Source organism: Heloderma suspectum, chromosome 3 (genome assembly GCF_057233095.1).
Source record: "Heloderma suspectum isolate Gila_16-S chromosome 3, 16-S_ref, whole genome shotgun sequence".
Taxonomy (NCBI): domain Eukaryota; kingdom Metazoa; phylum Chordata; class Lepidosauria; order Squamata; family Helodermatidae; genus Heloderma; species Heloderma suspectum.
Window position 1 is genome coordinate 63,962,038 of NC_139460.1, and position 11,849 is coordinate 63,973,886.

Consider the following 11,849-nt stretch of genomic DNA (forward strand, 5'->3'; position numbering starts at 1 on the left):
GTGTCCCAGGAGAGCTGATCCCACATCCCTGGGTAGCAGCAGAATCAGGCACCCGCTGTACAGCTGTTCTGCTGGGGAACAGATGCATGGGCATGACTGTCCCCACACACCCTGTTTTCTAGCAGGATTGGGCCCCAACTAGCCTGCCCAACAGCTCTTTGGTAGACTGGTGGGAGCAGATTCTGCTGGGAAATGGATGTGTGGCAATGACTCTCTTCATGCACCCATTTCCCAGCAGAGCTGCCCGCGGACACGTGAGGAGAGTTTTCCCCATGCACCTTCTTTCCCATCACAATCATTGGAAAGAGGGTAAGGGTAAAGCTGTAAGGTAAATCTTGAGCAGGATGTTAGGTTCAGGGGCGGCGCTTTAACCTCACCCTATTCCCAGCGACCTGGATCGAGATTGCTGGGAGGGAGGCATGGTTAAAGCCTCTCCCTCCTCCCTATGATGTGGATCAGGATGGGGTGTGGGGGGAAGTGCTTGTATATGTGTGGGTAAGTGCACACGCACAGGTGACTTCTCCAGCCAGTACCACACATGGCACTCAAGGCTGCTCAAGCTGTGCACATCTGCCTTACAGGGTGGTTTCAAGCTTTGCAACAGGATAAATGCATGCGAAGCATTTTAATTCATTATTTGTTTATTTACTTATTTGTTACATTTATTTCTCACCTTTCTTCCAAGTAGCCCAAGGCGGCATACGTGATCCTCCTTTTCTCTATTTTGTGCTCACAACAGCCCTGTGAGGTAGGTTACACTGAGAGCCAGTGACTGGCCCAATTTTATTTATTTATTTATTTATTTATTTCTATACCGCCCAATAGCCGAAGCTCTCTGTGCGGTTCACAAAAATTAAAACCAAACACACAATAAAACAATTTAAAATATATAGAACATTAAAACCACAATATAACAATACAACTTGCACAATAAAATCTAGCAGCAGTGCAGGAGTTTAAAATACACATTTAAAACAACAAAGATAAAAATTTAGAAAGCTAAAATGCCTGGGAAAATAAAAAGGTCTTCACCTGGCGCCGAAAGGAATACAATGTAGGCGCCAGGCGAACCTCACTAGGGAGCTCATTTCAGAGCCGGGGTGCCACAGCAGAAAAAGCCCTCCTCCTAGTAGCCACCCGCCTCACTTCCTTTGGCAGGGGCTCACGGAGAAGGGCTGCTGCTGATGATCTTAAGGTCCGGGCAGGCACATATGGGAGGAGGCGATCCTTCAGGTAACCTGGCCCCAAGCCGTTAAGGGCTTTGAATGTTAACACCAGCACTTTGAATCGGGCCCGGAAATGGACTGGCCTCCAGTGCAGCTGGAAAAGTACTGGCGTAATATGAGCTCGCAGGCTAGTCCCTGTTAACAATCTTGCTGCCCCATTTTGGACCAGCTGAAGTTTCCGGACCGTTTTCAAAGGCAGCCCCACGTATAACGCATTGCAGTAATCCAGACGAGAAGTTATCAGAGCATGGATAACTGTAGCTAGGCTATCTCTGTCCAGATAAGGGCGTAGTTGGTATACCAGCCTAAGCTGATCAAAAGTGCTCCATGCCACTGAGTTCACCTGTGCCTCAAGTGACAGTTCTGGATCCAAGAGCACCCCCAAACTACGAACCAAAGTGACCCCGTGAGCTTCATGACTGAGTGGGGAGTAGAACCCAGGTCTTTTGCATCCCAGTCCAACACTCCAACCAGTATACTGCACTGCCTCTCTTCAAAGCCTCTCTTGAAACACTTGAAAACAGTTTACAAGTGAGAGCCTTCTCAGTGGTGGCACCCATATGTGAAAGACTCTCCCATAAGTGGTTCAAGAGGCAGAATCCATGGCAAGTTTTAAATGCCTTTTGAGAATACACCTATTCACACAGGATTTCCCTGAACAGTATTGTATTTTAAATGTTTTCAGTGTTTTAACTATTATTATATTGCTTTTATATTGTTATGGTGTATTCTGATGTGAACTGCTTAGGGATTTTAATATATTAAGCAGTATTAAAGTATTATAAATAAATAAAATACAAATGTTAAGTTGTTCAGTCACAGTCTTCATTCAGTTTTCTCCATTCAGTCTCTGATCTACAGAGAAGAGCCAACTCCATTTAAAGCATTTTACCAGTGTTGACATGCAGTCAGTGACCACCCACAGATTGTTGTGTACTCTTCTATCTGAGATTTCGGCTTTTGCTTCCTACAAGCCAGTTGTGTGTTCATTCTTGCCTTGTTTACCATGTTTTAAGATACGGTTGAGCTGTTGTTTATGAGGAAAACACATAAAAAGTATACGAAAACATTGCATGATTTTGGGAAAGCATAGTAATAGTCACAGGAATATCCGATAGGCTAAGAAGGACACAGTCATGATGGAGTGTGTGCGTGCGAGAGAGAGAGAGAGAGAGAGAGAGAGAGAGAGAAAGTAGCCAGGGCAATGATGCTGTAGCAGTGCTGGGACCTCAAAGGGGTAGTAATAAGGAATGCAAGATGGGAAGGTCAGGATCAAGCTTGGGTCTATGCAGTCTATCAGGACCTTTGGGAAGTGACCCTATAGTTCAATGCTGGGATGGGGACAGGAAAAAAAGAATTGATGTGATGGCATCAGAACAATTTTTAGGGCATATGTATGTGATCGTGTGATGAGCACAGCAGATTTTCATGTGTCACAACTAGAGATTAATAAGGCTTCAGTGTGGCCACATCATGCAACCCTTTAGAGTTCTCTTACTTTTCCATCACCCTATAACAGAATATCTGGGTAGCGCTGCCCCTAAACACTGCTACAGTTGGAGCTTCTTACACTAATAACCTTAATCCTTTCTTCTGTACCTGGCAAGCTTATAATTGAGGTTATAGCTGAGAAATTAGAAACCATACGTTGCTGAATGTGGCTAAGCCTGTACAGTTGAGTAAGCTCTGTGAACATCAAGAGGAATTTATTTATCTCCCTGTCATGTATAACAGCTAATTTTTACTGTTGCATTTAGTGATGCTTACCTTTATATTGGTTTTGTTTGTGTTTTCAGTTTCAGATGACATGTCTTTTGAAGTCTCCTGGTTTGTCATGCGCTCAATCGCAATGGACAGAGATCCTGTTTTCCTAGCTTCATTGGATCGAAATGGGATAGTGACCCAGGCCAGAAGAAATTGGAGTAGTGATGTCAGTTTGGAGAGAATCACCCCGCTGGAGTTTCGACTTAGAGTTCATGGCTGTGAGGACCAAGACTTTGGCAACCACTACTGCTTGGTAACTCCCTGGGTCCGGTCAACTACAGGTGTCTGGCAACGGGAGATGGAGATCAAATCTAAGCCAATTCTTGTAACTGTGAAAATGGATGGTAAGGATGCCTCCAATATTCCTTGTTGCATCCTCAGTTATCGTTGAGAATCAATTTGCACATTTAGGGAGCAATCGACCTGGAGGCAACCGCCAATTCTAACCGCAGGGTGGGTGGCGTGCGGAGGGGTCTGCCCCTCCGCACTCTGCCTGCCTTGCATTCGTGGCTAGATGTCCAATTTTGGCTGTCTATCTGTGGAACTTCAGAGCAGGTGGGGGGAGGCCGGATGACACATAGGAAGCATCATACTGGCACTTCTGGACTCTCCTCCCCGCCCCTGGGAACACCCCTTTTTGCCCTGCTCCTTGCTGCTCATCCGAGTGCAGAGCCCAGGGACAATCCACATTGCCTATGAGGGGGCCAGGAGAGGTTCTTCCAGGAACCAAACAATCCTATGGCCTTCTAGCCGCTGTGTAGTGGCCATAGGATTGCGCCCTTAGTCTTTTAGGCCACAAATTTTCTGCCACTATCAGATTTATGACTCGCTCATGAGGGTTTTCCCATTCTAGTAGCACTAAATGATGTTCCAGTGAAAAGCAGGTAGAGCTGTTAGAATGCACTTGCATAATGGTATGCAGTTTGAATTCTTATAGTACTAGTTCCATTTTATGAACATATTAATTGTTTCACAATACTGTGCACCGGTTAGCAATGCTGCAACCAGTGTACCGTATCATAAACACATCACCCCAATCTGCACAGGTTGCCAGTTGTTTTCTGGGCTCAGTTCAAGGTATTGATTTTAACTGTTAAAGCTCTAATTGGCTTAGGGCCTGGCTATCTGAGGGACCACCTTTCTCAATATGAACCTGCATGGTTATTAAGATCAGCAGGAGAGGCCAGTTTGAAGGCACCCCTACTTGCAGAGGCCTATTTGTTGGGCACATGGGAAAGGGCTTTCTTCTCTGTTGCTCTCAGGCTCTGGAACACACCTCCTTTGGAGTTGTGTATGGTCTCCACTCTCTGCATTCAGGAAGGGGGTCAAGATGCATCTTTTTAACTTGGCTTTTTAAATTGTTATGGCTTCTAAGCTCACCTTCAGTGCTTTACTCTGCTTTTATTTGATTGTTTTATCTTCTGATTTTTTTTGTAAACTGCCTTGGTTGTCTTCAGAAAGATGGTATAGAAATATCATTAATAAATACATATTTCTGTACCTTGGCAAGAAAAATGCCATTTCCATTTCATAATTAGCCTGCAGCAAAGTACTATTCAGTCATAGATGTATGGAGCAGTATACTTTACATTTTCCAAAAAGATTATCTTTCCAGGCCAGTAAGTTTTACTACTTTCAATGGTGGTGGTTTGATGCTTGGTCTTCATGGCAATTGGATCAATCATTTAGTTGGTTTTAATTAGATTGAAATGGAAACTTACAATCAGTTGACTGCTCAGCTGCTCAGTTGGAAGTATCTGTGTATGATTCTTACCTTAAGATTGGGGCAGAAGTTTTAGATAATGATGGATAGCAATAGTTGGCAGACTCCGCATTTTGAGTTTTTCCAGACAGAAGCTGGAACTCCATTAACACCTTTATGAATTTCTCTTGCTGGCTCAGATTCAAATATCAAGGAATTTGGAAGTAAGTAGATAATGACCTGGTTCACATGATCAGAACAGCCCACTGTGCCAGGTGGGATTTGAATATTCAATGCCTGGGTGCGGCTTGTCATGTTGTGTGAACCCAGGTGGCAAGGGGTGTACAAGGGTTAAACAACCCTCGCATAAACCATGGTCTCTTGTTGGGTTATGCAAGGGTTGTTTAACCCTCACACAGCCCCCACCACCTGGGTTCACATGACATGAGAAGCCACAGCCAGGTGTTGAATATTCAGAATGGCCACCGACGTGTGTGGCAGCCCACTGTGGTTCGATCATGCGAACTGGTCCAATGTTTTCAACAGATAAGAAGGGAAATCATTTGTTTTCTAACTTGCATATAACCAGATTTAAAATAGCTCTCTTTTCTTTATACAATGAAGAAATATTTGGTCTGTCTGTGTGGATTGGGCATAACAATATTTTTTTCTTCATCTCTTTCAGTGCTGAATGCTTTCAAATATCCACTGTTGATTGGCGTTGGCCTGTCCACGATCATCGGACTCTTATCCTGTCTGATTGGCTACTGCAGTTCCCGCTGGTGTTGCAAGAAAGAAGTTCAAGAAACCAGGCGAGAGAGACGCCGACTTATGTCTATGGAAATGGACTAAACGTGAACCTGAGAGGTGGATGCACACATTTTTGGGAGGGAGGGGATTTTGGAAGGTCCAAGGCTACTGAGACTTGAGTATGTCAAACCAAAATGCCCTGACAACAAAATCATATGATCTTGTCCTGGACCTACAGCTGCTCCTTTTTCTACCAGTGTTTCACATTGAGAGCACATGTTGTGTTTGTCAGCATTTAGCTCTTCTTCCATTGGCACTTTTTATGAGGATATTTTTTTCCACAGGCAAACTATTCCATAGTGTCCTTCCAACAGGCCTTTAGAGAAGACTCACTAGCAAAACTTCTATTCTTAAAATATTTTTTCCTTAGTGTTTAATAGGAAAATTGAATCAGAAAAGCTTAGAGAAAATAACAGTCTTCCTTATAACTAGCTGACCTCTAGTTAACATCTCTAGAGAAGGAAGGAAATGTTTCCTTGTTTTACACATTTATAATGGAAAATAACCTTTCTTACTGGTAGAATTGGCATTCATGCTAAGCTAAAATGTGGATTGTAGTCTCTTTATTTTAAAAAATGGTGCTGATTTAGCAACCCTGAAAACTGACTCTTAGAAAATGGACAGCAATACAAACCTTCTGCTGTACCCCGCCCCCTTCCACTGTGCTTCATATAGTGTCCACTATTATTATTCTGGTAAGAGGTATTTGAGTCTCTGTGCCCTGCTTGTTACTAAAAATCTCAACAGAAAGTACCACCAGACTTCACTATGCTGATTGGTTTTGCATAGTTTCACATCTTGAAACTGGATGGAGACTGCTAGATGTTCTTACGTAGATCACATCATCATCTAACCCAGTGACCAGAAGGTCTACAATTGAGGTAGAAATTCTCCTTATCCAAACAGTCCTAAATTGGGGCCAAAGATTTGGTCGATCGCAGCTAGTAGTGTGCTACAAGCCGTGAGGAAGTAAGGTGCACCATAACAGAGACCCCCATAGATCAGCAAACAAATGACTAGATCCACAGCTTGCTATCGGGGAACTTACACACACAAATGCTTTTGAGGTCATCAACTAGACTTTGACATTGCAGGAATTGGTCAGCGTCTGCAGTTGTAACTCAGGGTAAGGATGAGAAGGGATGAATGGAATGGATTGGATTGGTGTGGGAGAGAATGCTGCTTTTCTGGAATTTTTTTGTGCATGCCACAATGCCAAAGCCTAGATACTACAGTGCATTCTTTGCCCCTGTTCAATAGGATTGCAATAAATTATCACCATGGGACTCTTTGTTGCTATAGTAGAGAGACGTAGACCTTGTTTTCCACATTCCCTTCTCTCAGATTCAAGGAGCTGCCCCTGTGATTTAAGACCGCTTCATATTCCAGCACAGCTGGTATTTCTAAGCAATAAGAAGTCAGATCATCGGCATATTACAGAAAACATTATGCATTAAACACGCATGACTTGACTCAAACTAAGACTGAAAATTCAAGTAACAAGCAAGTAACCATCCTTCTCTATTGTGCTTGGAGTTTAAGAGAAAATGCAGTTGTTCTGCCAAGTACACTGGTTAATGTGAATTGAACGGGCACGGTACACATGGTGGCATGCAGGATGTTATGCGCTTAGACGAGTGTATGAAATTTCCTGTTTATGTGGTCCATTTTGTATATTCATCTGAAGGCATGGAGAACATGCACAAATCACCAGTTTGTGCATAGTTGTCCATTCAGCTTGCACTGACTCCAATGTTCATTTATGATTCTTAAAAATCCATCTTGGTGTTAAGCACATGGACTAGAGCTTCAGGTTAACTGTAATCTGTAATGGCCCTTTGGGGAACCTCAAACTGTAACCATGCTGGGGAATGGTCCTTTTTATCGATGCGGTATCTGCTTAATTATGGACTTATTTGGTGCCCGTTTTCAGTGATTGTGGTGCTGGCCCATGCCTTTATTATCTATTGTGGTTAAGACTGTGAGCATGGCTAGGTTTCCAAGCTTTAATTCTGGGATATCCAAACGGAGGTTTCTGAAAGGATTTTGACCGTGAGAGCTGTAAGAATTCACTGGAAATCTGCAAACTCATAAGGTGTGTAGAATCAACATAGCTGGAGTCATCCAAAAGGCTTAGTAAATATGAGAGTTTGGGTTGGCTGACCACAACAATCTGCCCTTTGTGGGGGCTTCTCCAGGAGAAACTGCTTTGTACTTGACATTTAGAGCATTGCCCCAGGTAGCGTATATTGTTTATCTGGCAGATCACCCATCCAGACATCTTAACATCATGAGCTAATATTCCAGTTGCTTTTTCCAATGTGTAAGTTCTGATTTTTAAAAAACAACAACATGGAAAAGAAACAATTATCTAAAGCACAAATTATCATTTCATGCATGTCTTGTGTCTTTCTGTTCTCACATTTTGAGGAATAAACAAACCTATTTAAATGCAATAATCATGGAATAGTTGAGCCCAGGAAAGTTTAATTCTACTTAAGCACTTGTTGCATGCTGGCATTGTCTCTCTATGGAAAGAAACTCAGGGTTATTTTGGTTCAGGAATTCCTTGCCATTTACAGCAGGGATCCTGTCCCTCAAGTCATTGCCCACTCTTCCTAGACCATAGGGGAAGTTATTACCCTCTGAAACAACATTTGGCTAATAGGTTACAGCTCCTGCCTTTTGAGGTGATGTTTCATCCCCTGTATTTAATTATACCTTGAAGTAGTACCACTCCAGCAGTCTCCTTCCAACTGTGCCAATTTTATATTATTCCTTTTTTTAAAAAGTAGAATGTCTGTCTGTAAAAAAAGTTTGTCGCTCCTGTTTTGTGTTAACTCTCTTTGGTATCTCTGTGGAGAAAGAGTTATATGGGAGTTAGTTAGATGTTCAGCAGTGCTTGTCAGAGTTGCAATCATGGAATCAACAGTCAAGTATTCTAAGGGCTTCTGTCAATCCTGATTTGTCTCTTTCCATGCTTCCAGCTCACAGTTGGGAGGGAATTCAGGACACTTGGAACTTGAATCGGGTATAATTTCAAAAGTAACTTACGTAAAGGACCGGAAATATTTTTGTTCATTTTGAAGAGAGGTTTTATGCACAGCTCTGGAAGATTTTAAAGAAATACGTTCAGCACGGCTTTGGAAGATAGGAGTTGGACAGTTATAATGATGCTGTGTAATGTGTTTTTTTACACTGAAAATAAATTGTCTTTTTATAAAATTGTATTGTGTGGTCATTATGAGGAACTAACTGAAGGCTTTTCCTTTAGATATGGTATTCAGTGGAGCTTATAGTTTCTACTGGGTGGTGGTGTATTATCCCATTTTATAAAATAAAATAAAATTGCGAAGGTGCTGGTCTATGCAATGAATTACCAGAGTCAAAAGTACAAATTCTGTAATCCTGATTTTGGTTCTTGTTCAGAGCTATAATTTTGAGTGCTAATATTGCTTCTCTCTACCATAAACTAACAAATTGCATAGTTGATTATTACAGTCACTCTAAATTGATCCAGATAGTCTTGTACCTTTGTTGGTTTTCGGCAATCCTGTGACCACTGGGGAAAACAGTAGCACTATGGCTGTGCTCTGTAATTACTGTAACTGGTTTGAAATTCTTTTTCCATTTGTAGCTTCTGATAATTTGCGTTCATTGGACAGAGGCCACAAGATAACTAATATGCTAGATGGACCAAATCCAGCCACTGTTTGTTTCTTCTTCCCAGCAACACTTCAGAGGGTCCCATCTCAGTACTTATACCTCAAATCAGAACCTAATTTGAATGTCTGAGTCCCCTCCCACTTTCCATTTTAGGATTGTAACCAAATGTAGACTCTGTGGCTTGAACATCAACCATTTGTTTCCTCCTCCTCCTCCTCCTTCTCCACCACCACCACCACCTTTCCGGAGAACTCAAAAGCTTGCACACAATTTTCTGACCTTTTGAGTTGGCCTAATAAAGGTATTATGGTGATATGGACTGTGAACATTTGCTTTAGGAATTTCACTTGTACAGTAGCATGTTCACATTGTAGAATTTTAACAGTGGTAACAAATTGTCCTGAAAATGCACTAATATAATCAACTCTTGGCTTTACACAGGCTCACATTCTATCTATTCCAAATCTGAATTCATTGCATTGACATTTTTGGAACAGCAGAATAGGTTGATTTGCTAGGTTAATTTCCACCTTAATTGTAACTTCATTCAGGGAACAATCATCAAGGTGTGTGAAAGGGTCTGACTTCAGCAGGATTTTACTACTATGTATAAATTACAGTTCTGAAACCCTGAAATGTTGGATAAGTTGGTAATAAGTGAAAGTGCGTTAGATCTGTGCCTGTGTACCAATGGACCTAACAGGGCATATGTTCTGATAACTCTGGTCATGACATGTTTCCCTTCTTAACCAGAACTGTGTATGTTTGTACATATATCCTCTGCAAGATGAGGACAAGTGAAGGCATGCCCAAATATGCCTATCAAAATCTTTCAAGAGACTTTACGGATATGTTATGTGTGCGTGCGCGCACACACACACTAATTTCTATACCAGTCATCTGCCTTTGCTTTTCTCCTCTTGTTCTTCCCATCTCCACTCTCCTTTTTCTGATAGATGAATTAAGTGAATGGCCGGATGCAAAGAAGGACAGAGTGCCTGAATTATTAATGGCGGTGGCTTAGTGGTTAAGACGCTGAACTGCAGACTGGAAGGTCGGCAGGTCAGCAGTTCGAGACCCGAGTGCTGCATGACGGAGTGAGCTCCCGTCTTCAGTCCCAGCTTCTGCCAACCTAGCAGTTCGAAAGCAAGAAATTGCAAGTAGATAAATAGGTACCGCCTCGGCGGGAAAGGTAACAGCGTTCCATGCACCTCGGTGTTCAGTCATGCTGGCCACATGACCACGGAAGCGTCTTCAGACAGCGCTGGCTGTTCGGCTTAGAAACGGGGATGAGCATCACACCCTAGAGTCGGACACGACTGGTTGGGGACACCTTTACTTTTTTTTTTTTTTTGTAGAAGAGGAAACTTAAGCCTGGATGACAAACTGCACCTGGCAAAATTCCCTCATTTACACTGGGCTTTGGAGGTGGGAGATCTTCTGTGGAATCTCTTATCATGGTCAGATCACATCCTGTAGAGATTAAGACTTGCAGCAACTATTCCCTTCCATAGCAGCGGTGGACCCATTAGAATGTTTCTCCTGTGACACCTTATGGAAACTGAGGAGACTCCTTGGGGAGTTTCTAGTTGGCAGGCTGGTGCTCCTTTGAAGCCCTAGTCACTCTATGGGATGTGCAGATGACTCAGGTGAGGCACACAATCACCCACAAGGACACTCTCCTTTTTTGTAGAGGCTGTTCAGCTCCCTGATTTACCAGAGAGCTGGGAAAAACGAAAGGCAGGGAGATGGCAGTGAATCTACACACAGTTCATTATTAAGCCTACTCTGTAGCAGTGATAGTAGCGAAGAAGCCATACTTCTCTGCCACCATTGCATCCACAGAGTGCTGTCCAGAAGAGTTCTTCTAAGGGGTTTGGGGGGCCTGAGGTAATCTGGCCTGCAGAGTGATGTGAAGAATCTTCAGAGGCCGTGTTGTGATGTGCTTTGCAAACATCCCAAAAATAAAGTTGCTTGCATTTGCCTCAACCTGGATGCCACCCATTATGGAGTTCAGTCTAGGAATGTATCAAGACTGTGTCTCATCCAGTTTTGTGGGGCGAGTTTCAGTTATTGTAGCCTAAGGACCTGGGCAAGGAGCCTGGCAGAGGCTGTCCTACCATATGTTCGCTCAGTCCTTGCCATTACAGTTTCATCGGCTGAATCCAGGAGGGAATAAAGACCTGCGTGTGAAAGGGTGCAGGCCTGACCACTTCATAGGAGGCAGTTATGAGACTGCTCCGGAAGAAATCCTCTTTGGTCCCTGAGAATTTGTAATGATCAGAAATATCCCATGCACAGGTACTTGAGAGTACCTTACCCAAGAACGGCATCTCTCGGCACTCTTGGACAAGATTGAGGGTGCTTCCAGAGGAGGCTTTTATTATGCAAACGCCCTATCTCATTCACAGAATTTTACAGCAGGTCCAGATTATGTCATCAGTTTGTAACACTCCCATGTTTTCCCATTGCTTCTGCCTTTTTTCTTACAAAAACAAAAATCTGCAAAGGTGGAAAAATATGTTTTGATTGGGAGCACTGCATCTGGAAGCACCCTCAATTATATGGATCCTTCTCAGTCTGGCTTCAGGCATGGTTCTGGCACAGGTCTTGGTCCCATCCTGATGGATGATCTATAATAGAAGATGAGCGAGTGAGACAGACCCTGCTAATCCTTGACA

At 42.9% G+C, this 11,849-nt stretch overlaps 1 protein-coding gene across 1 annotated transcript in view; it reads left to right on the forward strand.

Moving 5' to 3' along the window:
* Window positions 1-8,724, forward strand: part of PTGFRN (prostaglandin F2 receptor inhibitor) — a 136,704-nt gene extending 127,980 nt beyond the window's left edge. Inside the window, exons 8-9 of the mRNA XM_084843459.1 lie at window positions 3,023-3,334; window positions 5,378-8,724. Of these exons, the coding sequence (XP_084699585.1) occupies window positions 3,023-3,334; window positions 5,378-5,544 (479 nt within the window). The 3' untranslated portion in view covers window positions 5,545-8,724. The remainder of the gene's footprint in view (window positions 1-3,022; window positions 3,335-5,377) is intronic.
* Window positions 8,725-11,849: the final 3,125 nt, after the last annotated feature.